General features: G+C 38.9%; 1 protein-coding gene across 2 annotated transcripts in view; it reads left to right on the top strand.

Moving 5' to 3' along the window:
• Window positions 1-1260: 1260 nt before the first annotated feature.
• The window catches only part of spns2 (SPNS lysolipid transporter 2, sphingosine-1-phosphate), a 67878-nt gene continuing 43854 nt past the window's right edge, over window positions 1261-25284 (top strand). The window contains exons 1-2 of one of the 2 annotated variants that reach the window (XM_079871062.1): window positions 1261-1751; window positions 21492-21557. In XM_079871062.1, the coding sequence (XP_079727188.1) occupies window positions 1520-1751; window positions 21492-21557 (298 nt within the window). In that variant the 5' untranslated portion in view covers window positions 1261-1519. The remainder of the gene's footprint in view (window positions 1752-21491; window positions 21558-25284) is intronic. The other variant, XM_079871063.1, reaches the window with a different exon arrangement.

Raw genomic sequence — 25284 nt, forward strand, 5'->3', positions numbered from 1 at the left:
TAGGCTAAATATTATGTCCTAAATACTTTGTGTAATAAAACAGTATATCCTACTTTGACAGTTAACCGCAATGCACTCAAGTAGCCTAACGGGTATTCCATTACAGATGTTTTGAATTGCAAAAGTTTAAAGAGGCCATTTCATGTTTATTATACTTTTTCAGTGTTTAGTTACTTAATATGAATGATCAGTTTCATATCATTTATGTCAGCATCATTACTATCATTTTCATACATAAGACGTCGAAGCTAGGCTATACTACAATTATTTGATATAGCCAATTGCGAATTATACACAAGGAATTATATCGCAAGTGATAAACGTGTGAATGTCAATCTGCAATAAAGTGATAAAATAAAGACAGTAGCACACATACGTCTCCAAGATGTCTGTTAAAGGGCGGTTCATCTGGAAAGAATCTGCTGTGTACAAACATCTTTAAAAAGTCAGTTTTGCATACATTCTAAATCATAAATATCTTAAAGACGTTTTCTAAATGTCTATTTATCATCTGACAGGAAATGTCATATTGCAGATAAGCAACCCCCCACCCCCACCCCACCCAAAAAACAACAAAAAAAAAAAAAACAACAACACCGTCTTCCAGATGAAAACACGCACATCAAATAGACGTCTCCGAGATGTATGTGCTTGCCGGTGTGTCCGTTTGACAGGATACTTGATACTCCTAACACATCCTAACGATACAAAGTCCTCGAGCGGCGTTCTGTTGCTATGGTTACCTTCCTCAGTCGAACGACATTTCTCTATTTTGTGAATTTCTCTACAAGTGAGAATGTGCTTAAAATGTTGTTGTTTTTTTTTACCCTTTTGTGAGCAATTATAGAATTAAACCTGTATAATGTACTTTGCAAGATGCCTAACAATTTGTTTTGACATCCTTTGGAGGGCTTAAAGATTAGTAGGGAGGGTCAGACCCCCCAAAGCCCCCCATAATTCGCACTCTGTCTTGAGTCAACCTGATACCATGACGACCTGCGTCTAAGTGTAATGTTTCCTTATGGCTCCGTGCTTTCTTTTCATTTACACCTTTAGAGGACGTTTCACGTCAGTTGAGTTTATTCGATGAATTATTTTACAGAGACAAAGCAACTTTGCACGAGCGCCCTGGGTGCGCTGTTCTGTCACTGCTAAAATCTCCTCTCTCACATGAGCATTCCGCGCACACACTACTGCTCCTTCATTGCTCGGAGTGGGAGGGGCTTAACGCGCAACCACGCCTCCCTCACACACACACACACACACACACTCACTACAGAGTGAGAGAAAAGCGCTTCCCGAGCGCTCAATCCTGTCACTGTACAGACATGAACCGAGCTCAGCGAGCAATAATCAAATCAATGATTTTTATTCTTAGCGATTAACACAGTGTTTTTTTTTGTTTGTTTTTTGTTTTTTGTCATTTTCCGCTCAAAGGTGCAACACTATTCCGTCATAACCGTCCTGTCTCTGTTCAGAAATCGTTCAATCGGTTGCGCTGGATCTGTCGTGCCAGAAGATGTGCGTGGAGAGCGATGGATGTGAAATCGAGGGGTGCAGCAGTTCGGATGTGGTGCACACGCTGTCTGGAAGCATGAGTCCCACACTTAAATCCAGTACAGACCTGCATCCCTGCAAACCTGGGCAAAAATTCCGTGCCGCATTACTCCGATGCCGGACTCCGCTCGTTGCCGCCGGGATTCTGAGTTTTGGAAATGTGCTCAATTACATGGACAGATACACCGTAGCAGGTAAGACCAGCATTTTCTTGGTAGCTATAGATGTTCGTTGTATTAACTAGCTTAGGAGAGCAACAGCAGCGATGGTCACCATTTGTATTGTTTAATGTTTCACTTACAATGTTTCAGTTCAACACACTGGCCAGGAAAATCACATTGTAAACATTAACATAAGTCAAGTGATCATAGGCTCTATCTTGCTGCACACGTGCTGAGTTTTATTGAACGGGTTACAGCTTATACTGTGTGATTTAATCAAGCCACCCGGATTGGAAAAGGTAACCTACCCGTCGTTCTAACATGATATTGATCAGCCTACAATTGTGAATGATCTTAGATCAATCTAATCTGACTTTATGTCTCGCAAAAGAGACATAATCCAAAGTCTCATGACAATGTAAATTTTATGTCATTATGATTTTTTTTTTTTTTTCATATCAGTATTAGATTACACATAGGCTCTCTATAGGATAATGTGCATAGGCTATAAGCTCCACAAAATAATTAGCCTGTGTATGAGGTTAATTAATTTAGCATTGTCTGTAAATTTAAAATGTGATTCAAATCACGTAACGTATTTACCAATTGATGAATAGCCTATACAGCTCATGGACACTGCATCCAATACGCTACAAACATTCACAGACCTCATTTAAAGCAGTAGCGCTATAGGCTACTCGAGGATATTACAGTCCAAAGTAATTTAGAGCAAACTTCTCGAGGGACACATCTTATATCCATGGTTTTATAAATAGTAGCCTAACCTCAGTAGCGCCACACACAAGATGCCCTTGAATCAAGTTATTCAGGAATAAAGGCAGAGCGCCGCCGTGGTCTGACACGTTTCCATAGAAACTAGAACAGATTTAATCTACTAGTTTTTCTGTTGTCAAATTTATCATCCCTCAAAAAGTGCGGATTAATTCGTTGTTGTTGTTTTTTTGTATGGGTAGCCTACTTGATCTGAGGCGACATGTCAGCTGACATTTGCTCCAGCGCACTCTGAGAGGGGTAATTTTCATGAATAACTAATGATAAGCGATTAGAGATTTGGAACAAGGCAAGAGTGCGCTATTAGCTAGGGATTTCTGAAATGCGGGATTTAGTATAGCCGTCAATAGTGGATACGACTCTTTTAATCCCCATTGCTTTACTATGAAGACTACATGACATTTTTTCCTTCTGTTTCTTGACTTGTCGCATTGTGATTTTGATTGATATGATGTAAGTTGCCTACTAAGAAATGTTCATGCGCTTCCTTCATTATCAGGTGAAGTTTGTGAAATATATATATTTTTATACGCCTATGTAACATAGATATTGTAGCCCTACCAGGAAATAGCCTACTCATTACAAACAATTATTAATTGTAAAAAGAAGAAGAAAAACGGTATTTTGACATTATGACGATTCCATAATTGAAATGTGAATGTTGCAGTGTCTGTTCTTTCTGCGCTGAACATCACGTTCCCTCCAGCGCGCGCTTCACAGATACTTTTGACTGGGCGAGATGCTTGAATGGCGCGCATCTGCAGCATGTAGGCTACTTTATTGTAATGGGAGGCTGTAGTTATTTAGCAAAGCCCGGGATGCCTCCAGTTGCAGGATCTGCTTTGGCAAAGTATTCTCTCATCCTTTCATATAGGACTAAACGTAAAAGGTGCGTTATTTTGCCAGATGGTCGCGTATTACATCACGTAGGCGAACAATTTTAAGACGTCAGTCAGTATTAGGGTGAAGAAGTGTGAGAAGACGTGAAAGAAGAAAATTAGACAAGGCAACGTTATATCGGCTCATGGCGGTTTTGTAGCGCTCGATTGTATACTACAAGGTTCAGCAACATTACATAAGACAGTCGAGCTGTGATAACATTATGAAAAATAGGGGTTTACGTGGGTATAGGGTATCTCATCTAATCTCGCCATCTCTAAAATCATTCTAGTTTCACTCAAAGGTTATCCTGCATAAACAAATTTATCATCCTCTTTCATAGATACAATATCAATGTAAGCTAAATTCCAAGTTTTTCTCAAGTGAGTTAACAAATACACACTTTTGTCTATGAAATAGATTCTTTATCATATTATAGGCAACAACTGCTCATGTGAAACATTCACAGTTGATCAACCTCTTAACCTCTGAATAGTATAGATGATATATACATAGAGAAATGTGTGAGATGATGATTGCAGTGAGATTGCAGCAAAAATGGTCAAATCTCAGGAGTGGAGTTTTGTAAATGTGTTTGGTTTGTGAGTGTTGTGCATCAGCAGACTGGATGTTGTTGAGTTGAGCAGGATCTCTTTTACACCTCAGTATGCATTATGAGAAGCGTATGTGAGGGGGAAGCCCCCTTCATGGATAAAGAGGAGAGGGTATCTGACGCAGCTATCCTGCAGTGGCGGCGATCACTCTTACATGTGTGTCTGAGAGAGAGAGAGAGAGAGAGAGAGAGATAGAGAGAGAGAGAGAGAGAGAGAGAGAGAGAGAGAGAGAGAGAGAGAGAATGATCCACATGTTTGAGAGACCTCCTCACCACTGCTGTTCAGTCATTTGTACTGCAGTCAGACTGACACAGGGATCATATTAATGATGTTCAGCAGTGTGTGAGTGCTTGTGGGTTTGTGTGTCCGAGGGAAAATTAGAGATAGGCTACACCCAAAACAAAATTCTGTCATTTACTCACCCTCATGTTGTTCCAAACCCATATGACTTACTTTCAATGTAGAACACATAATAATATATTAGAAAAAAAAGTCTGTTTTACTGTTCATACAATGAAACATAGCAGGGTCCAATGTTGTTTTGACTTTCGAAATTCAAAAAAAGAAAAGAAAAAGAAATGTATGCAGGTTTGGAATGACTTGAGAGTGATTAAATGATAACAGCATTTTTTGTTTATGGGTAAACTATCCCTGTAAAAGCAAACAGATGTTTTGCCATAATTTAAAAATAAATTCATTAAGCCACGATGCTTTAACATTTGCAGTGGTGTAGTAAAAAAATGGAAAACAGAACTGTGCCCACTTAAGTTTTAGTGCAGCAGTTTACTCTGACACACAATGAAATCAAATGTGTATGCAGCAATTGCTTGAAAAACTGAACAACTTAACATTACATTCTCAGTCAGTGTCTTACATACAAATGAATGCAGTCCGAATGACTATATTCGGGTCTAATAAATACCATCACTGTGAAAACACTTAATTTGAGTTTTTTGCTATTTAAGTCATATCCAATTACTGCCAGTTTCACTTTTTACAAGCCCTTCTTCCAGGCTGTGGTTGTCTTGGAATCTTTTGTCATCAACCAAAGTCTCTCATCACTGTTAGCCAGAACCAAATGTTAATTCTCTAAAAAAGCAGCGTGTGTCATTTTGGCCTTGTCGGTCTTATGTTTAACTGATTGATGATATTCTTGTGTGTGAAAGAGAACGGCAAACCTCTAATTTAGCTGTTTTCTCCACCTAAACAAAACTAGTGGGTGTGCAGTTTTTACAGCAAAGGAGAGACAACCAGTCCCTCTTGAGGAACCACAGAGCACGATACGAAGAAAACCACGCTAGTATGTATGTGCATGTGTCCTGAATCTTTGAGAAAAACTTGCTTATCACCTGTGTCGAGTTTGGATTGTGGTTAGGTGTGAGTGTAATATGATCACTAGGCTCGTGTTGCATGTTTTTGGTGGTTTTAGTTATAGTTATATCTGCTATAACTCATATCTGGCGAGTCAAAGTCGTAGGAGACTTTATCCTTCTTTATGTTTAGCCCGAGGTGCATTTCTGCAACGTTGGGGCTGATTTGCCCTCGTCTTTCCCTCCCCATCGGCCCATTATAGTTGTCCACTATCTATATCCGTCTCTTTCTGTCTCCAACACAGCCTCCAGTGGGACCGAGAGATCAGATTGATGGGACTGAGGTTGTGAACCATTTGGTTTGATTAAATTTGTGGTTTGGCTGTGATGGCTCAGACCCAGGGAGGCTGGCTGGCAAGAGTCCCTCCAGCAGACAGGCTGAGCTCAACAACAGATTACGGTTAAGACAGGGATTAGGAGGCGCGGGGAATACCACAGGGACGTACAGAAGGAGGCCACTTAACATTATTTGATCTAAGATCCTCCGTTGAGCCACCGGCCTGACGCCTGCTCTAATGAAGGCAGTTTGACTGGTAATCTGGATTATGAGGTGCAGCGGATACTGCAAGGTGCAGTTTTTTCCTAAAGGCATCTGAGGTATGAGAATGTTTAATCTCAAGACAAGTGCTTAATTAAGTGTGTCGGGTAATCCAGGAGCCCGAGGAGCTCCTTGAGGGAAAATGGGTATGTCTGCACATTCAGATATACACAGGCTCACAGTTTATGAGGGGAAGTGGAGACTACAGTACTGTACGTTTTGCTGCATTGCTCTTCTGCACTGGATGGTCCAGTCTAGCTGGCTCAGCTCTAGTTTTGCCTGCACACACTCCTTGGCAGTGCCTTTTGTGAGACATACATACACATACACACACACACACACACACCCCACACACTGTCATTTCCACTTGTGCCCCTTATGGTGTGAGTTGAAGGTGTGATAAGGCCTATCAGCGACAAAACAGTGGGCTGTACTGAAGGAGGTCAGCAGAAGCACGTATCACATGCACTGCACATACAGTAATGACACTTTGTGTGCAGCGTATGTGCTAATAAATGTTTATCTTTATTTATTTGTTTGATAGAATTACAATTTGTTTTTAATTAATTTAATTTAAACAGTAGTTGGCCTGACTAATCGCTCATAAGGAAGCCGTTTATAATGGACGTGTGTAGTGGCGTTTGCACAAAGGTGCAGTCACATTTATCGTTGTTCAGCAAATTTTTGCTGGTGAAATCCAATTTAATAGGAATTGACGCAATCCGGAATTTCGTGTGAGGGCGAAAGATTTCCCCAAATTTTGCAAGGGGTTTACAATTCCTCTCTGTGGGCTTTGTTAGCAGAAAACTTTTGATAAGGTTTACCTTTAGCTTAGCCAGAGTCAAGTCACAGTAGAATGTTAGCCAAACAAAAGAAGGCAAATGTGACAGGAAAAGTGTTTATTTGTGAAGGAGCTTTTATATATATATATATATATATATATATATATATATATATACAGTGTGTAGGTAAGTATCACAGCAGTGCATTTTAAATATAGCCTACTTGCAGCAAATTGGATGTCTGTGTTCAAAATAAAACTTTGAGGTTGGCTCAATCACTTTAGGCTTGGCAGTCGTCTCTCTCCCTTTCTCTCACTTGTTTTACTGTGTTCGTATTAAAGGACTTTCAACAACAAAAACATGAAAGTAATGAAAAACTCTCAGTAATTGAGTTTATAAGCTTGTCTCGCTCTTCTGAAACCCTCATGAAGAACAAATGGCTTCCATTTCTCCCAAAGTTGATTTCCATATGCACTGTAATTGTTCACCGTAGAAGCAGTTATAGCTGTTGTGTTTACTTCTGATGTCTGTCTCAAACCTGAAATATAAATCCATTAAAGTAAACTCGTTAAAAGACGATTACAAGTTTAGCTCTTAATGCTGAAGTGTAATGTTGAAGGCACAGAGTATTTAATATGCTCCATAACCGTGCAGTGCAATATACATTAGTGTTTGAGATACGATTGGCATACTTTAATGTACTCAGGGTGTTTGCTTTTAATTGAACAAATTTTGACCTCATATCAAAGTTCTCTTATATTCAGATCCCTTCTTGGCATGTGTGTGTGTATTTGTGGGGTTGTATTTTGCTGATGTACAGTATGTGCTGCCTGTGATAGCAATGGCCAGAATTAGACAGCAGCCTTTCTTCCTCCTTTCAACAGTGCTTTTCATGTGGTCACGGCATTTATTACACAAGCACTAAAAGCCATTTCTGTGTCAGCCTCTACTTCCCTAAAGACAGCTTGGCTCCTTAAGCCTGATCTGGACCTAAAAGTCAGGCAAGAAAGTGAGTGAAAAGAACTTCCAGCGTTCATGTGTTGTTTATTTTCATTCATCTGCCTCAGCTGTTTCCTTATAAAGAACACACAACCATGATCGCCTATCTGACCCCAACAATAAGGTCAGTTTATAATATATATAGACACGAGTGGTGTTCAGCGGGACAAATTCTCATCTTGCTCCGGGGAGGCTGTATTGGGCGAAGCAGCCTGGTGACTCTCAAAATAAACACTGACACAATCATGTCCGCTAACAGCCTCTGAGAATCGAGATGCGATTTGTTCGTTTATTTTTTAACGGGCTTGTCTTTCATTTGGCCCATGTGACGTTCATTTAATGCAGCGTGGACGATCCAAACAAGACACAGCGCTTGTTATGTTTTTCCACCAGAGAGACGGCTGACGTGCTTGTTTAAATGGCATTGACCCTGTTAATATAATTGGTGGCCCATATTTAGCTCATTGCATGTCCAAACAGATGCGTACTATGTGTGGGTGTTTGTCTGTTTAAAAAAGGGGATTCACTGTGATTCTCAGCCATAACATGTGTCTTTTTGATCGAGTGTGTCCAAGGGTTTAAGGGCGGAGAGTTTGACAGACAGCTGTAGAGGAGGGTGGAGGAAGCGGGGGGAGGGGTGCCTGAGGGGGGAGCGCACCTGTGAGATTAGAAGTCTCAGGTATGTCACTGTGTATTAGACCAAGATCATTCAGAATGTATTAATATGAGTGTGGGAGATATCCTTTGGCTGGACCTCTGACCCACAATGACTACAAATGGCCAAACAGGGACAGAAAGTAAACAACATGAACATATAGCAGAAGCTTTTATATAATGCTATAATCATTTTTGTTATAAGAGCCTGCATAATTTGCCATTATTTTACAGTAAAAGTGCATGCAATTATTTTAGAATTATGCAATTAATTATAAAAAAATGTATCATGGTTGCCACAAAATTATTAAGGAGCGCAACTATTTTCAACAATGATAATAAGAAATGCTTCTTGAGCACCAAATCAGCATATTACAATGATTTCTAAAGGATCATGTGACTCTGAAGACTGGAGTAATGCTGAAAATTCAGATTTGATAGTATAAATATAAATTGACCTTTTTCCATTTTTTTTCAATTCACTTTCCATTAAGTGATGAGGTTTTTTTTGTTTTTGTTTTTTTTTATAGCGAACACAAAACCCTGTCCTCCATATATCTACACACAGAGAGGGGCAAATCCAGTGACACTGACATTAATGTTTCTGGATGCAACATAACAGTGACTAAATCATTCTGAAAGCATCGCAAATCCCCATAGGTGCTACAGCATAACTGAGATATCAGATGATGAATGACTTTTCCTAAAATCATGTATGATTTAAGTAGTTGTTCTAGTTATATGAGGGTGGATAATATTCATGGATTAGGCTGATAATCTTTTCTGTTTTTAGATAAGACTTCTGAGTAAATATTGACCAAATAAAATCAAAAAGAAGGGTCAGTAGGGTAAACTACTCCACTGAAGCTTAGCTTTGTCCATAAAGTAAGCCTTCGGAAGCACTTTATATTGCCAGGACAAATATTTAAACGGCACTTTACTGCAAGTATTTGCTTATTACTTATTAAGGAGGAAAATATGTCATCTTTCCATCTATTCAATAGTGATAAAGAGCAAATAGTCAGCCACTGGTGTTATGTAACATATATTTCCCAGATTACAGTGTGTATGTGTGTGACTACACAGTGTGCCACAGTGTCAGTGTCTGTAGGTAAATCAGGGTTTAGACCTCTGTCTGTCTGTCTGGCTTGTGATATCTCTATTAATGCAGGGATGAAAGTACAGGCCTACTGAAATATCATCTCATCAAGCCAGTATTTGCAGCATTTTTCCAAAGCTTGCAATTAAGCATATCTATCATATGTTGTATGTGTATACCTGTGTAATTGTGTGCCATCTATTTATACTTGAGAACATATGGCTTGGATTGTCACCCCGACACATTACATGGCAGAAACACTTTCACCTCTGCGTGAAATCTTGCCATGGTGTTTCAGTGTGTGTGATGTGTAGATGCCCAGAGTATATAGGCTCAGGAAAGCACAGAGAAACAGGCTGTGTTTTCTCAAATCATTAGGGTGACTGTCACACGTCAGCGTCCTACCCTGTACCTGTTTAAATTCCAGTGATTCTTTAAATAGACTCATTCATTTCTCAGAGCCATTCAGTGCTAAAACTAACCCCTTGTATACTATGGAGACAAGAATGCCTTTATGTATGCTGTACAGTACGTAGGGATAGACTGGCGATAGGAAACCCCGGGGCTTGCTGCCACTTGCTGTATGATACATACTTGAAGACCTTAGTTTCCTTTAAGGATTAATTTGGCATTCTTACCAGGTTAGCACAATAGTTTGAGTTATTTAGCCACACCAGAACATAATAATTACCTACAACTAACGCCTAAAATACCCGTGTATGTGTGTGTGTGAGGTGTGTGTCTCCACCTCACTGCTGTGGAATGTGGAGGTAGAGCTGGAATTCCAGTGATGGCGTTGTTTTGTTTTCCCACAGTTACCTCCGATCTATAGTTACCAGTCACCAGGCCACGACACAGAAAGGTGCTTGTCAAAACAAAATCAATACAAAGCATCTAGATTTAAACTGTTTAAAACACTTTTCTATGGCTCTCATACCCTTTTCTCTTGGGTTTCTGTGGTGAAACATTTTTGGTGGTCCATTTTTTTTTTTTGCCTGCAGGATAAAATACAAATCTGAATTTTAAAGACATACTGTATCTTGAAAGTGTCCTGCACTGCTCTGCATTAAACCATACCAGGAAGAAATGAGATTTATCTCTAATTCATGAAGGAGAAAGTGAGATGGATTACTGTGCTGGAGACTCTCAGCTGTTCTCAATGAGAGTGGATGAAAATAGTGCTTTGCATAGCAAGAAAATGGATGTAATAAAAGACACTGCGACAGATAAAAATTACTAGGAGGTCTGTGTGTGATTGCATGGGTGTGTGTCTGTGTATTGATTGCATAGAATAGAGGTTTCTGGGGCTACAGTCAATTACAGACTATAGACTTTGAATACATGCCACATGTGGATCTCTTGTAGGTATTGATTTCAAGAAACCCAGTTCTGATGCTTTCTATGTGTTCATCACAGGGTTATGCGACATTCAGAATTGAATTGAGAATGCCTTTTATATTCTAGTTCAGTTACTAGATAGATAGATAGATAGATAGATAGATAGATAGATAGATAGATAGATAGATAGATAGATAGATAGATATATAGATAGATAGATAGATAGATAGATAGATAGCTTTCCTACCATATATCACTTTATAGTTATTACTGTCCTCTGAAGGGCTCTCTAAGGTTATGAATGCTCTATCTCTTCTGAATCCACTTTTGACCCTTTGGTATTAAGTTGGATGAAGAATCTTAGCAAGTAGCAAAGAGTCATATTTTCTTTAAAGTATAGCTATAACTGGTCTGTACAGCATAAATCAAAAGAGAAAACCGTGAAACATTTATGTGTGTAGCTTTCACTCAATTGGTCATTATAACTGGCTGAAAATGTATTTTTCCCCCCACACACATTTCTCCTACTCATCACCCTCAGCTGTCAGTTGTCTGAAGCCCATGGCCACTCACACAGAGCAGTATGGCTACAGCTTAATGCTAAATTGAGCTTGAAAGACCAGCTCTCAACATAGGCTTTTTCAGACCAAAGCGTGCTGAAATGCCCCATCCAATTTTGCTCTCTCTTTTTCTCCCTCGTCCTCTTTTCTCTCCAGTTTTCATTTACTCAGTCTCGTGACACCTCTTGACTCTCTTCTCTCTGGTAGCTTTCACTCTAGGTTGCTCAACACTGCCTATTAGTACATTGAGAATAGCTTGGCTCGCTGTGCCGTTTGAAGCTTTATTGATTGAGCTCTTCTCCTTAGACATTTTCTGAATCAAAGAGCTTCAAAGATGTTTCACCCAAAGACGGTGAGGTTTTTTTTTGTGTGCCTATACACAATTAATGGACACAAACTTTAAAAATCAATAAGAACTATGTTTTGGATTAGCATGCTGCTTTAAATCAAAAAAATTTTCATTGGTTAATAGATTCAGTTTACCATCTCAACATGTTTGTCAGAGTGATATGGCTAATTAATGATGTTTCACTATAGGTTTACACTTTGAATGGGATCAGCAGTAATTAAGAAAGATAATCAAGCACTTCAGCACTTTTATTCAGGACTAATTATTATTCACAGAATCGGGCACTGTTGACACCCCCCTGGGTGAGACCCACCCCACTCCTACACAGCTCTTAGAGAACAAAGAGAAGAAAAGGAGAATAAGCAAAGAGGCATAGCGAGTGAGAAAAGCCAAATTAAATCTCGTTACAGGCAAAAAACAAAAAGCCCTCATAATTACAGTAATCCCTTTCTGTGTTATGTAAAAATAAAAAATAAATAAAACAAAGCATCGGGATTAGGCTACAAATGAAGCTTGTCTAACGTCAGTCAGCAAAACATTAAGTCAGTTAATGGCTTTATGTCATCAGATGATGTTGGTCTTAGTAAATGTACTGTTCAAATCATAATGTTTTTGAAAGAAGTCTCTTGGTCACTAAGGCTTCATTTATTTATTAAAAATACAGTAAAATTGTAATATTGTAAAATATTATTAGAATTTAAAATAGCTGTTTTCTATTTTAATACGTTTAAAATGTCATTTATTTCTGCGATGGTAAAGCTTAATTTTCAGCAGCCATTACTCCAGTCTTCATTCACGTGATCCCTCAAGAAATATTTCTTGTTTTTCAATGGTGAAAACAGTTGAGTGCTTCTCAATATTTTTGTGGAAACCATGAAAGCATTTGATGAATAAAAGTTCAAAAATAGACATTTTTGTAGCATTATAAATTTCTTTACTGTCACTCACTTTTGAACAATTTTATGCATTTTTGCTGAATAAGTATTAATAAAAAAAAAAAATAAAAAAAAAAGATAAGAAAATCTAACTGACCCCAAACTGTTAATTAGTAGTGTATATGCTGGTGTACTGCTAACACATTTAAAGAGTACAGTATTTTTACTTAATACTACTTGCAAATTAATAGTAAATAGCAAATAATATTCATGGCTGTTAACAAAAATCACCATCCCAAATCTAGATTAACTTGGAAATACGTCAACACAGGAAAGAAAACTGCTCGTAAAGTGTTTTTTTTATTAGAATCTGAGAGAAGGGAAGGTAATTGAAGCTTCTGGTTGGCAGTTAACACTAGCATCCAACAGGATGGTATCAGAGGCTGTTTAATAAGGGTGGCCGTAATTGCACTCCAGCGTCCGCCAACAGCGTTCTGTCCTGCTAAATGTGATCCACAAATTTGCTCATTTAATGGAACAAGCAGCTCATTTAAAACCTCTGTGTGAAATATCCTCTATATAAATGTATAGTGAACATTACTGCCAATGTTTACTATTGCTAAACATCTTTACTCATGTGTCTCAGTGTCTGTCTTTGATGTTTAAACTGGAAAACCACTCTAGTTCTGTACCAGTGTGTAAGGAGTAAGTGTACTGATATTTATCTTCTACCATACATTCACAGACCATACGCACTCCGACAGTGATGTTGAGTATCTAAGGGAGAATCGGGCAGCGAGGGGATTTTTCTGTGCTCCATTGCATTCTGACCACTGCACAGCTATATGTCTGACACATGGGCTCACACTCCAGAGGATAATTCTCTTATGAATTATTAATGGCCAAATACTAGGCTGTTTCTGCATAGCATCTCCGGACGAGCAATATTTTTATGCAATATTTAAAAGCAAGTGATGCAGTCTAGAATATCTGTGTTTTGGTGAAGAAGCCTTGCAGTGCACAGTTTATTTACACTATCCAGGCAAGTATTTGGGTACACAGGGAATTTGTCTGGGGTTATTAGATACATTTTCTGTGGATTTGCGATTGCATATTCATACATCATTCCATTTTTTATGCACACACACACACACACACCTTAAAACCAGTCTCAGATCAGCAGTGCAGTGTACACCATGATACTCTGACAGGCAGTGCTGGCAGTCTGCCTGAGGGTGAGGCAGTATTGAGGAAATACTGGCATAAAACAGTGAGGGAATTCCAAAACACCCACACCCGCAAACGCCCGCTAAAACACCCCCCCGCTCCTCTGACATCTGCATTGTGTTTATACGGACTGTGTGGTGGTTAAAAGGCTGAGTGGAAAAAGCATCCATTGCTTTGCGGGATATCGATGGACCCAGTGGTCAGGAGCTCGCCAAGAAAAGACGAGCATATTTGTGGTCAGCTCTTACCCTGCCACTGCACTCTCAAAGGTTTGGCTCAGTGTAAGAGGGCAGACATTTTGCAGAGAAGCTGGGAAGGGTTAACATGGGAACAGTCTTTTTCTTGCTTTCGCACATGTGTAACTTCTGCGAGCTGAGGTGTTGTTACATCGATTCCTGTGACACTTTAAGAAGGATCACCCCTTGCTGATGAGAGAAGCAGAGAAGGGGATGGGAAAGGAGGAAAAGAAAATAGGAGGAAGAAAGCTTCAGGATGTGTCAGCAGCCGAACAGTGTACCAGTGGTTTGGTAGAATGAAAAGAATGAGGGAGAGAACAGAGTGGAGGGGAAACATTCCCTTACCACAAAGAGTAGCATTACACAGGATATGGAAATGTACATTTGTACTTGCAGTTTCACCTACCACACACACACACACACACACACACACACAGAGGCAAATTCGAAACAGTTGTGCCACTTTTACATGCATTACTACAGCACAAAAACCTGCATTTACTAACCATCTGCAATGTAGTTTAAGCAGGCACTCAATTATAAAATTTAAAGTATATTTTCTTGCATTGTATTAAACGGCATTTCATTTAAAGGAGATGTTTTGTGTATCTATTGTATCTATTGACCATGCCAGCAGTAAATCATCAAATAGTGATCCAATGATGGAGGATAATATGCTTTGTCCTTTGGATTTGATATTTTGCATAATTTCTTTAGTTAACCGGGTGCTAAAACAACACGCACATGCAAACTGTGCCATCAGACGGTCAATTAATTCAATATGATTGCCACTTTTAAATGCAGTAGTGCAGCGCAAAACCCTGTGACTTATTTACTAACCATCTGCAATCTTTTTTTTATATGTAAATTTACATGCATTATTGGCAGATGCTTTTAACCAAAATGACTTGCATTGCATGCAAGTCATTTTATCAGTTCATGCATTCCCTCAAACCCATGACCTTGCCATTGCTTGCGCAATGCTTTTCTGTTTGAGCCACAGGAATGCATATTTATGTCTTACTATAGATTGACCATTAGTTACTAAAACTCACTATGTGTCTGGTGTAATTAGCTTTTTGCCAAACTACATTTAATTTAAAAGATTGTGTACATTTATGCTGATCATGGCACCAGTTGTTTATAAAATGATGATCAAATAATGGAAATAAACGTTATAACTTGGCATAATACAAATGTGCTGTGAATCTCAGCACATTTTCTGCATTTTAAAAACCTATCTCAGGTATGTGGATTGCAGTGGAGTGTGCAAGTAAACAACGCCACAGCAGACGCGGTTCATTCTCATTAAAATCTCCCCACAGAGTTCTGAATATACCAAGCTTTGCTTTCCTTCCAGTTGCCTTTCTTCTCACCTATCGTCATCTTCTCAGTTACAGTATATAGGACGACCAGCCTCTGTTGCTATGCCTTTATCCTAACCTACTTCTCCTAGCCCTGAAATAGCACCGGGGGTTGCTCAGGTCTATCGTCTCTCTTTTGGGGATTGTAAAATGAGGTCTGTCCTACCACTCAATGATCCTCGTTTTCATTCCCTCTCCCTAGACGGCCAGACAGTCCTCTGGGTCTATATACGGTGACGCGTCTGTGTGCAAAAATAAGAACAGGGTGTTGTGTGCATTAATGCAGTATCCCCACCTTAATAAGTTTTAGTGTCTGGATTCTAAGAAAAATGTTTGCCATTGTCAAAGCCTCTGACAGATGAATAGGTGATGTTTGAGTTTCAGGATTTGACCGTATTGGAATTTCAGCCGGTGAACCACTTCCTGTTCAAATGAATGGATGGTTTATACATATAGACTGTGTCTCACACACTCAAAAATGTGTTGGCATATCGCCAGTTCATCTCAGAGAAGGTTTTATATCAAAACTCAGACTTCTTGGTCTTACTCTCTACCCAAACAAGCACTTAAACTCACAGGCTGGCTTCCACTTATCAGATCAGATAAAAGTGGGTCCAAACAAAGTATGTCAAAGATAGCATCACACGGTCTGTGTAAATCAAATGCAGGAGCTTCAGCTTCCAGGATCCATTAAACAGCTTCACTTGAACGAACTCCTCTGAGATTTGAAATAGCACTAGACACATTAACAGAAATGATTTGCTCATCCTCATCCACAGAGCTTTCTTCAAACATGCTATTGGTCAGTCCACTGGTCAATGTCCAATGGGTCTCCTGGGGACGTCACTATGATAGCATTATAGCAAAAAGGAGCATTCATATGCACCGCATCTTACACAATAGCATCAACATTAGCATATCGCCATTTCACTGCACCAATCAGCTGATAAGATGGAGACCTACATGAACGGGTCAATGTTTAATTAGCATTTGGGATAATGAAACTAGTGTGCTAGAAAACAAAAGACGTTCTTTCTCACACCACAATCTGTTTGCATTGCAGTTTTACTGTGTGATTTGTGAGCAGATGTTTATTTGAATTTGAATTAGTGGGTTTAATTTAATTTCTAATCCATGAGTCCATGACTTTATTGATATTAAATGGAATTTGCAAAATGAGCATTAGGGGCTTATGCATTAAATATTTTTTAAACTAGTGTTAAATAACAATAACTTACATCATACGGAGTATCTACCCTGCAGTATCATTCTATCTATCATCAACACATTATATTTCAAACACACACACACACACACACACACACACACACACACACACACTCACACAGTGAACTAGTTATTCTGTTAGAATATTCTTGACTGGAACTTGTCTATTTAATGCTTTGTGCATTTGAATAGGTGGAGTGTAAAACATACTTTAAATGGGGGCATACCTTATATAAATTCAAAACGTTTCCTTTTTTCCACTCAGATGTCCCCACACGAATGAAGGTTTGGTCAGGACAAAATTTGTCCCTAAACAAAAAACTGCCTCCATAAGTGCATTTAGCTGTTATCAGGTTAAACAAGTTTATTTATTTTAGATGATCAGATTTCTTTATTTAGAAAACTGATTATATCTCAGTCAATCTTATGTGGCTTTATGCTGTAACAGAATTTTACTCTCTGTTCAATGGCTGTTGCTCTTCAGAGATGTGTTTGCATGCAACAGATCAGTCACAACAGGCAGGACAACATTCTTTTGCCTCTTAGTTTCTGCTGCGGTTTCTACATTTTAGTAAATCAAAGTGCATTGCTAGTGACCGTATCAGCCAAACCTGACAGATCCTTTCCATGTAAGAAGATTCAGATAAAGTTTTGCTAAGCAAGATGTGTGTTCCTTTTTCCATCTTAAGCCATATTTGGATGGGATTAACTTTGCAGGGTAGATGGAGTAATGCAATTTTACCACAGGACGTCTGTAATAACAATGTAATAACAAATTCGCACGGGATAAGATATCTCAGTAAAACTAGCAGAAGTGGGAGGGGTAACTCAATTTATGCACCGCTGTCACCCTCCTCCTGTCGTCATGTTTGTATTACGTTGCTTCATGATATCACGTGCGCAAACACATGGAACCTATATTTATGTAAGGGATAATGTATAGAGAGGCGGTCGTTATAGCGAATAACAACCCCGACAGGCTGAACAGGACCCCGACGCGAAGCGGAGGGGTCTTGAATCAGCCTGAAGGGGTTGTTATTCGCTATAACGACCGCCTCTCTATACATTATCCCGCTTATTACATGGCTACCTACAAAATAAATAAATAATTTGACGCGAATTATTGATTTAAAAAGGAGTTTATTGATTTAAAAACGAATGTATTGCTTCCGCCAAAGAAAATAGTCCGTTCCGCGTCCATAGCAACGCGCTGTTTTTCATGGCAACGGTCTGTTATACTTCGCAGCGGTCTGTTATCAAGAAATAACAGACCGCATTCTACATTGGAATTCAGCCAAGCCATGTAATAAATATATTTAAAACAGTTTCATTAACTTCAGATTGGATTATGTTGGTAATAGGCACTTACCCTACTAAAAGATGTTTCGTGCCTCTAACAAGTGCTTTCGATCTTCTTTTTGATCTAAATGGTTTGTGGAAAACACTTGAGATTTGCCACAGACTTGTCCCAGCGTCTAGAAACCAACTGAATGCTTTTTCAAGCGCCTCCATACTTGAAAAACTGCGGAAAACTACTTTTAAACAGGAAATGACGGAATATTTCTGTACATTTTTACAGCTGGTCTATTCTCACAGGATTAGTATTACCTGAGGTAATTTTTCCGGACCTTTTTACAGAAGGTAAAAGTCATCGGAATCTTTACTGACATTGTCCGTAATGATTACTGAGATGGCACATTTGGACGGGACTAAAATCACTGAGAAGCTCTGGTAATTATTACTTTACCCCACCTCTCCTTGTTAAACTAGTCCCGTCCAAATAGGGCTTTAGTCAGTCTGATCTGACCAATTGCCAGCCGACCTTTCCCTCCTCAGTGTGTGCGCCCGTGCCGTGTTACTATGGCAACATCTCAGGGCTGGCGGCATCAAGGCGGACACTAGAAGGTCGATGATTCTACTGGTGCCATTTGGGGCATTTGCATCACCTTGTGTGGCATTGCCTACCGTTTTACAGTATGATGCAAGATGAAGTCAGAGCTGCTGCACCTCAGATGCTTAAAGACAGCTCTCTCTGAAAAGTTTCAAGGTGTTGTCATGTTTTTCCTGAGCAGTGTATCTTTATCTGAGAGCCAGAAGAGAAGATAGAGAGAGAAGAATTTAGGGCAAATCTCACACGGACGGTATCGCCTGCCAAACACAGAACATAATTCACTAATATGACAGTTGCTCTAATAGTTCAGTGTTACGTTGTGCACACACTGACCTACTAGTACCAGTCTCTTCCAGTTACAATTCTTTCCTTTAGGCTATAATGTTAAATAAGGACATACTTCACAAACTGAATCAATCATATTTCCAAACAAGTCATCGGTTTGTATCAGTTGTGCCTGTGGGAGTTTTGGTGGGAAGAGCGTGGTGGTTGAGGTTGTGTCTTTGGCAGGCGTGAGGGTGGGCAGGTGCAGTCTCGGTTGAAAGAGGAGAAACGCAGCACCATCTGGCACAGGGATCTCCCTCCCAGTGGGAGGAGAGGGAGAGACGGAGGGATTGAGGGATGGGGGGCGGAGGAGGAGTGTGACCAAGGTAATTAGTACACCACCTCAGATTAGACTAATGGAAAGAGGGCGGGACCACCCGCTTCTGAGCATGGAAAAGGACAGTGGAAGCCAACGCCTCCAAATCCAACCTAGGCTCACTGGAAAAGCGCGCATCTACCTATATTTTTGCGAAACTCCAAAAACGTGCCTAAGCATACAATTCCCAGTTGAAATTAACACTAGAACCACAACAACTCTTATTAATCTTCACACAAATTATGATTAATAAACTTATTTTCACACAGTTCCTTGCACAATATGTTATGGACTCAAAATACTCAAAATCCCTGTTTTTATAGCATAAAATGATAAAACAAAATGACCTAATATGACCAAAAAAACGAACACGCTTTTAGTGCCAGTCACTGGACGTGAAAATATGCAAGAAGCAACGCAATATACTTTTGCAGAAATGTTGCCAAAGGGGACATTTTTCATTTTTCCAATGAGCCCAAGCTTCCCATATCTGCTAAATCAAGATGTTTTGCAAGATGTTTAGCAAGACAGGAATTTATTGTTCATAATAGATATAAAAAAAAGAAATGCTGCAAGACATGTGCATGTTCGTGGTTATCTTATGTAAATTAATTGAATTCAGTGTTTGTTTGTTTTTTAATGATTTTTTAATTTGAATATTATATTTTTATGATTTAATTAATTATTAGCTTTCCATAAACCCACTAACCCCTGTTATTAAAATTAAAATTAAAAGTCAATTTTTTTTAAACATTAACTTTGAGTGAGCATTACATGATGACAAAGGTTATCTATAAATTTCAACAACTAATAATCTCAATCAATTCAATAGTAAAATGTTTTAGAAGATTCCTTGTCTTTTGTTTAATCTGACCATATCACGTTGCGCTATGGTTTGTTGCTGTAGTTATGTGTGTGTTGGCCAGGAATCTAAAGGACTCTTGATCAGGGCATAGATCCCTTTTTAGTGTAATTGCAGCTCTCGTGTTGCTGCCTTCAAATCATCAGTCTCTCATCTCCACATTCCTTCTTTCTGATCGCTTTAAAGTAAAAAAGAGCTCTTTAAGTGTCTAACTCAGACATATGCTTTGATCTTCCATTTGTGAAAAGCTCACAGCATTCAGACACTTCTAAATGCAGGGTAGGCTGTAAACAGGGTCTGTGACTGACAGCCAATGACATTAGACAAGAGCGATAGAGATCCAACATCCTTGACGTTATCTCTGAAGTTACATCTTTCTAAGTCACTGAACAGTCTTGTACAAACAGAGGCAAAGAGAAAGACATCCGCTTCACAGGCTTCCCACAATTCACACGCACCCAGATCAAACACCTAATGCTGTAGAAACATCTCTTAATTAACTTCTCAGTGCTGCCTGGCTAATTACGTCATGCTTTTTAAGGTCTTACAAACACAGACACATAACATAGGAGTGGCTGTGAGAAATAAAAATAGCTATTTGTTTCTGTTGCTGCGGTGGCTTTAGTCATCTTCGAGTTTCGTCTCGATCACTTCGCAGTTTCCCGTCGCCACCCGTTTTGACTTGTCACTGGCACGTTGTAGCAAAGACGTACTGAGAAGGAACACTTTGGCAGGTGCAGGCTTGTCCGCACATAGTGACATATGTAACATTCCTGTCACACGAGTCACGGCACCTGCTCGCATTCCAGTGCAGCCAGTGTCTCTTTCCTTACTGTATGCAACTCAAGGAACATTCACACTCTTTCGTTCTTTTGACATTTTTTTATTCTGAGGACATGCCTTTGTTGCACTTCAACATTTCATTTTTATTTTATATTAGAGCATATTTTATTTATCTTTTAGGTTTAGATTCAATTATTTATTTGATTTATATTTAATATAATCTTTATCAAATGTCAAAATTAATATCCATTTTTTGCATACTGTACATTAATGTTTAGATGCACCTCAGCAGGGTTTTTTTTCAGTGGTTTATTTTTCATTTATTTAAAATAGCATAGAAGTTTCATTTTGGCTATTGATTGCCACTATTAACTTGAAAAGAATTATCAGCTTATCGTTATGGCCTGTAATATCAGAGCATCCCTAATTTTGATTATATATTACACCTCAAACAGCCCAGAGTAGAGGTGCGTGTGTTCATCCATAAGCCTATGATTGTTCTGTTTTTGAGGAGCACAAGGAAATGTATTGAGAAACACCTGTCAATATTTTTAATTCTTTAAATTGCTTAGCACAAAAGATGCCCGCAAGTTCATTCAGTAATCATTTCCCCGAAAAGAGACTCAAATGCTCTACTCGACTCATATTTACATCAGAGCACAAATTCTAATCTCTCTCTGTCTCTGTTTTTTAGGTGTCCTCCTTGACATACAGAAACACTTCGATGTTGGTGACAGCGGAGCAGGCTTGTTGCAAACAGGTTAGTCTCTCATAATCCCATAATTACGTGGTTTTGCAATCATGCAGCGTGAACATGAAGACTCACTGACTTATATCACTGACACGAGGTGTAAGAGAAGACTAAAATCCATTAAGCTCCTTGCAGCTGGAGTGGCAGGGATAACAAAGGAGTGAAAAAAAAAAGCTATGGATGCGGTGGTCCAGCTACACCTCACCAAAGCCAGTGTAATTGACTGAGCTTGAAGCACTTGTTTGGGTTTAACAAAGCAGAGGAGTGCCACAGTTGTTTGGATTAGATGGAGACCCACCCGTTATTCAACAGTGCAAGGACATTACATAGATTTTCCAATATTTCTATTAAGGTTAAAGACCAAGTATATGGTTCAGTAAAACTGTTCAGGGGAAGCTGTAAATGTGTGTGTGTTTTTTTTAGCCTGGTTGAAACTGTAATAGGACTGCAGTGGATGCCCAACAGTGCAAGTCCACTCTATGGTTCCTTTTAATGGGAGGAAAAAACTAGTTTGTTCTGGAAAACACACATAGCTGTTGTTAGCTCAGCGATGCATGCGGTTTTTGCTAACGTTTATAACAGCTAAAATTAAAAAATGACTAATAATCGTCCACTCATTATATTCAGAAGACAGTGATGTGTAGCAAATTATGACATCATTAAAGGTTATTTGTGGTTGGTGAGGAATCAGTTGATTTATACGGAGGGAGGTGAATGAGAGGTTTCAGTGTTCAAACGGCAGGCTTGCGCTTGGTCAGGTGGGGGTTTTTTTGGAGGCTGTTAGGTTGGGCTTCCTGAACTGGGCTGGGTCCACGTCAAATGGCTTTTGTGAAGGAGAGTCACTGTGTGGAGGTCCTATTGGAGTGCTTAGCGGCTGTCTGAACGCTAGAACACACAAACTATACTCGTGTGCATATTCACGCACATACCAGAGTGTGCACACAGAGACACTGTCAGACACGTCATATGCAGTGGCAAGAATATACAACAAGCACAAATGCTCACACACACGCGCTCACGCCATTTACAGAGGCTCATTGAGCAGTAGCATAGTCCGGGATGTCTGGGATTCAGATCCAGCTCAATGTTTATCTATTGCCTCCATTCATTTGGTTTAAAAATATTAGAATAACTGGCGCATACAGACCTCAGCACATAAATCTTTCTGTATTTAAGAGTGGGATGTTTTGATTCTGGGCAAAATCATTCTAAAAATCTACACCTCTTAAACCAAGATAAATTTACTTGAGAAGAACGATTACTGTGTTTTTTTTTTTTTTTTTTACAGAACAAATGAATAATAAATGTAATATATTTTGAATTATGTTATTATGTATATACACTACCTTTCAAAAGTTTGGAGCTGTTAAGATTTATCATGTTTTTGAAATAATGGTCACTAGGCTGCATTTCTTTTTTTAATCAAAAATATTTTACTTAAACTTTTTCTTTTAAGCATGTTTTGATATCTAAATAGAATTTTAGTTTTTAGTGTTTTAGCTTAAATTTAGTCAAAATAGTATAGAAAAGAGGGGAAAAGGTGAAATAAAACTTTGTTGGTACTTTGAGACTTTCTAAATGAGACATCCATCTCTATTCAGCTCAATTATATTATATAACGGCCTGCAGAGATTGGTGAGATGTACAATGGAAAACTTTCATTTAAAAGGCAGTAAGAATGAATTCTGTTTTTGCTTAGCTGACCAATTTAGACTGTACTGTCACTCACTGAAGAAAATGTGTTTTTGATTAGTCTGTAATTGGTTGCAAATAAACATTACAATTCTGCTTGGCTCAGGCTAACCATGAAGTAAACGACTGGTTGGAAACTTTCTATAGGTTGATTCTCAACAGGGAATTGGTGCTTCTTTTCATGCTTTGACAGCATGGCAGCCAATTATTGTTCTATATGCTGCAAGAGGGATGGCACCTCTCATGCTGTGACACTGTCTCAAGATTCTCTCTAACTAGGGGTTAAATTTGTACATTTAAGGGTGGGGAGCCCAAAAATCTTTTTTTTTTTTTTTTCATTTGCTAAATTTAGGTTTCAATTTACAAAATCAGGACTGGAGCATTGAGAAAATGGAGTGATGAACTATTTTTTTCTGCAAATGTGTTATTTTTTCACAGCACAAGGGTTGCCATCTAGACATTACTGGTCGAGTTTTCTTATATTGCTTTAGCAGGTTTTTTTGTTCAGCACATGCAAATATATGATCGCCTTTGTATTATATAACAAAATATCAAAGCAAACCACATCCTGAACCATATCCTATGCCACCCAGAAAAATATGAGCAGGGAAAAGTCCCTTTGTTAAGCAGTGCATGTGGCCAATGTTTAGATTGTAGAGAAAGTGTCTGTGGTAGGTTTAGTTTGGCCTCTGATCCCAGTCTGACCTCATTCTTCACACAACGCAACGAAATTTCAGATGCTCTGGTCACTGGCTGAGAACCTCAGTGTGAAAAGTTGGTTGAAGGGATGGCGTGAGATCAACTGGAGTGCGACCTATTGTGATAGGTGTGACCAGTGTGTGTTTAACTCACCTTGATGAAAAAGTGAAAGATTTTCTTTTCTTTTTTATATATATATATGATTTTTAGATATATTTACCGTGAAACAAGATAATAAGCCTGGGATTTTTTTCAGTGTACACTTCTCTTAGAGACATACTCACATCTGTTAGTTTGACAGAGGAGCTAGCCTTCCCATAATCTAGACTATGGCAGTATGTCTTAAAGTGCACATAGCATGAAGAGATGTAGAGATTAATGTCTTAAGGAATGTCTTGAGAATAGCTGACTAAGGCAGTCTACCATAAAACAGGAGGTGAAATACAGTGACAGTTTGGGAGGAGGAAGCTTTTCATAATATAATTAAACTCAAAAGCCAATTCTACGAGAGTCGATCTTTCATGACATTCTGCCATTGTCATAACAAAAGGAAGTAAATATACAGTAAATCAGTGAATGATGGCCTGTGGGAAGACTGGAGTATCCAGTACCAAATGAGGTCATATACCACAAGCCTTAGCTCAACACAGGGTGATTCAGGCCTCATGTATCAATTGATCTATTGTGGTGAGTACCAAATCACTTATTAACAAATCGAGTAGATGAAAGATTCAGCAACTCCATGCAAAAATATTTCACAGATGTAAAATATTGGTTATATGATACATGTCCAGTTTGTGTCCTTCAAGTGATGCCCAGTTTCATATTTCCAGACAAATGTGTGTCTATACTTGATATTGACACATAGGCCCCTTACATGTAACCTTATCAGGGCAATATTGACTTGCCGGGCTTTACACAATGTGCTTTTACCTATGGCTCTCATACCTGTCAATCACCTCCATATCAACAAAGACAAACCTTCTAGATCTGATCCCACTCACAATGCTCTCTCTTCATTTCTTTTGCCTTGCTGAATTTTAACCAAATCCTTTATCAGACTAAGATATATTAATTTCAGATTAGTGGGAAAGAGCAATTATTGTGGACACAAAAAAGAATGGATTGTTTGCTAGCCACCATACCTGCTGGCAGTCCTGGATGTCTGCAAGATAGAAGAAATAATGAAGATGGAATGAGGAAAGAAGAGAGGGTTAACTTGGATGTTATTACTGTCCCGAGGGCCTCCTCCTGCTCTTTTGTTTGGTAGGTGACATTGGCATTTTAAGGGTGGGTGCGGGGAATCTGGATGGCCTCTGCGTCCAAAAGAGAAATATTTGCTGAT

The sequence above is a fragment of the Squalius cephalus genome (assembly GCF_949319135.1).
Source record: "Squalius cephalus genome assembly, chromosome: 5".
Classification (NCBI taxonomy): Eukaryota; Metazoa; Chordata; class Actinopteri; order Cypriniformes; family Leuciscidae; genus Squalius; species Squalius cephalus.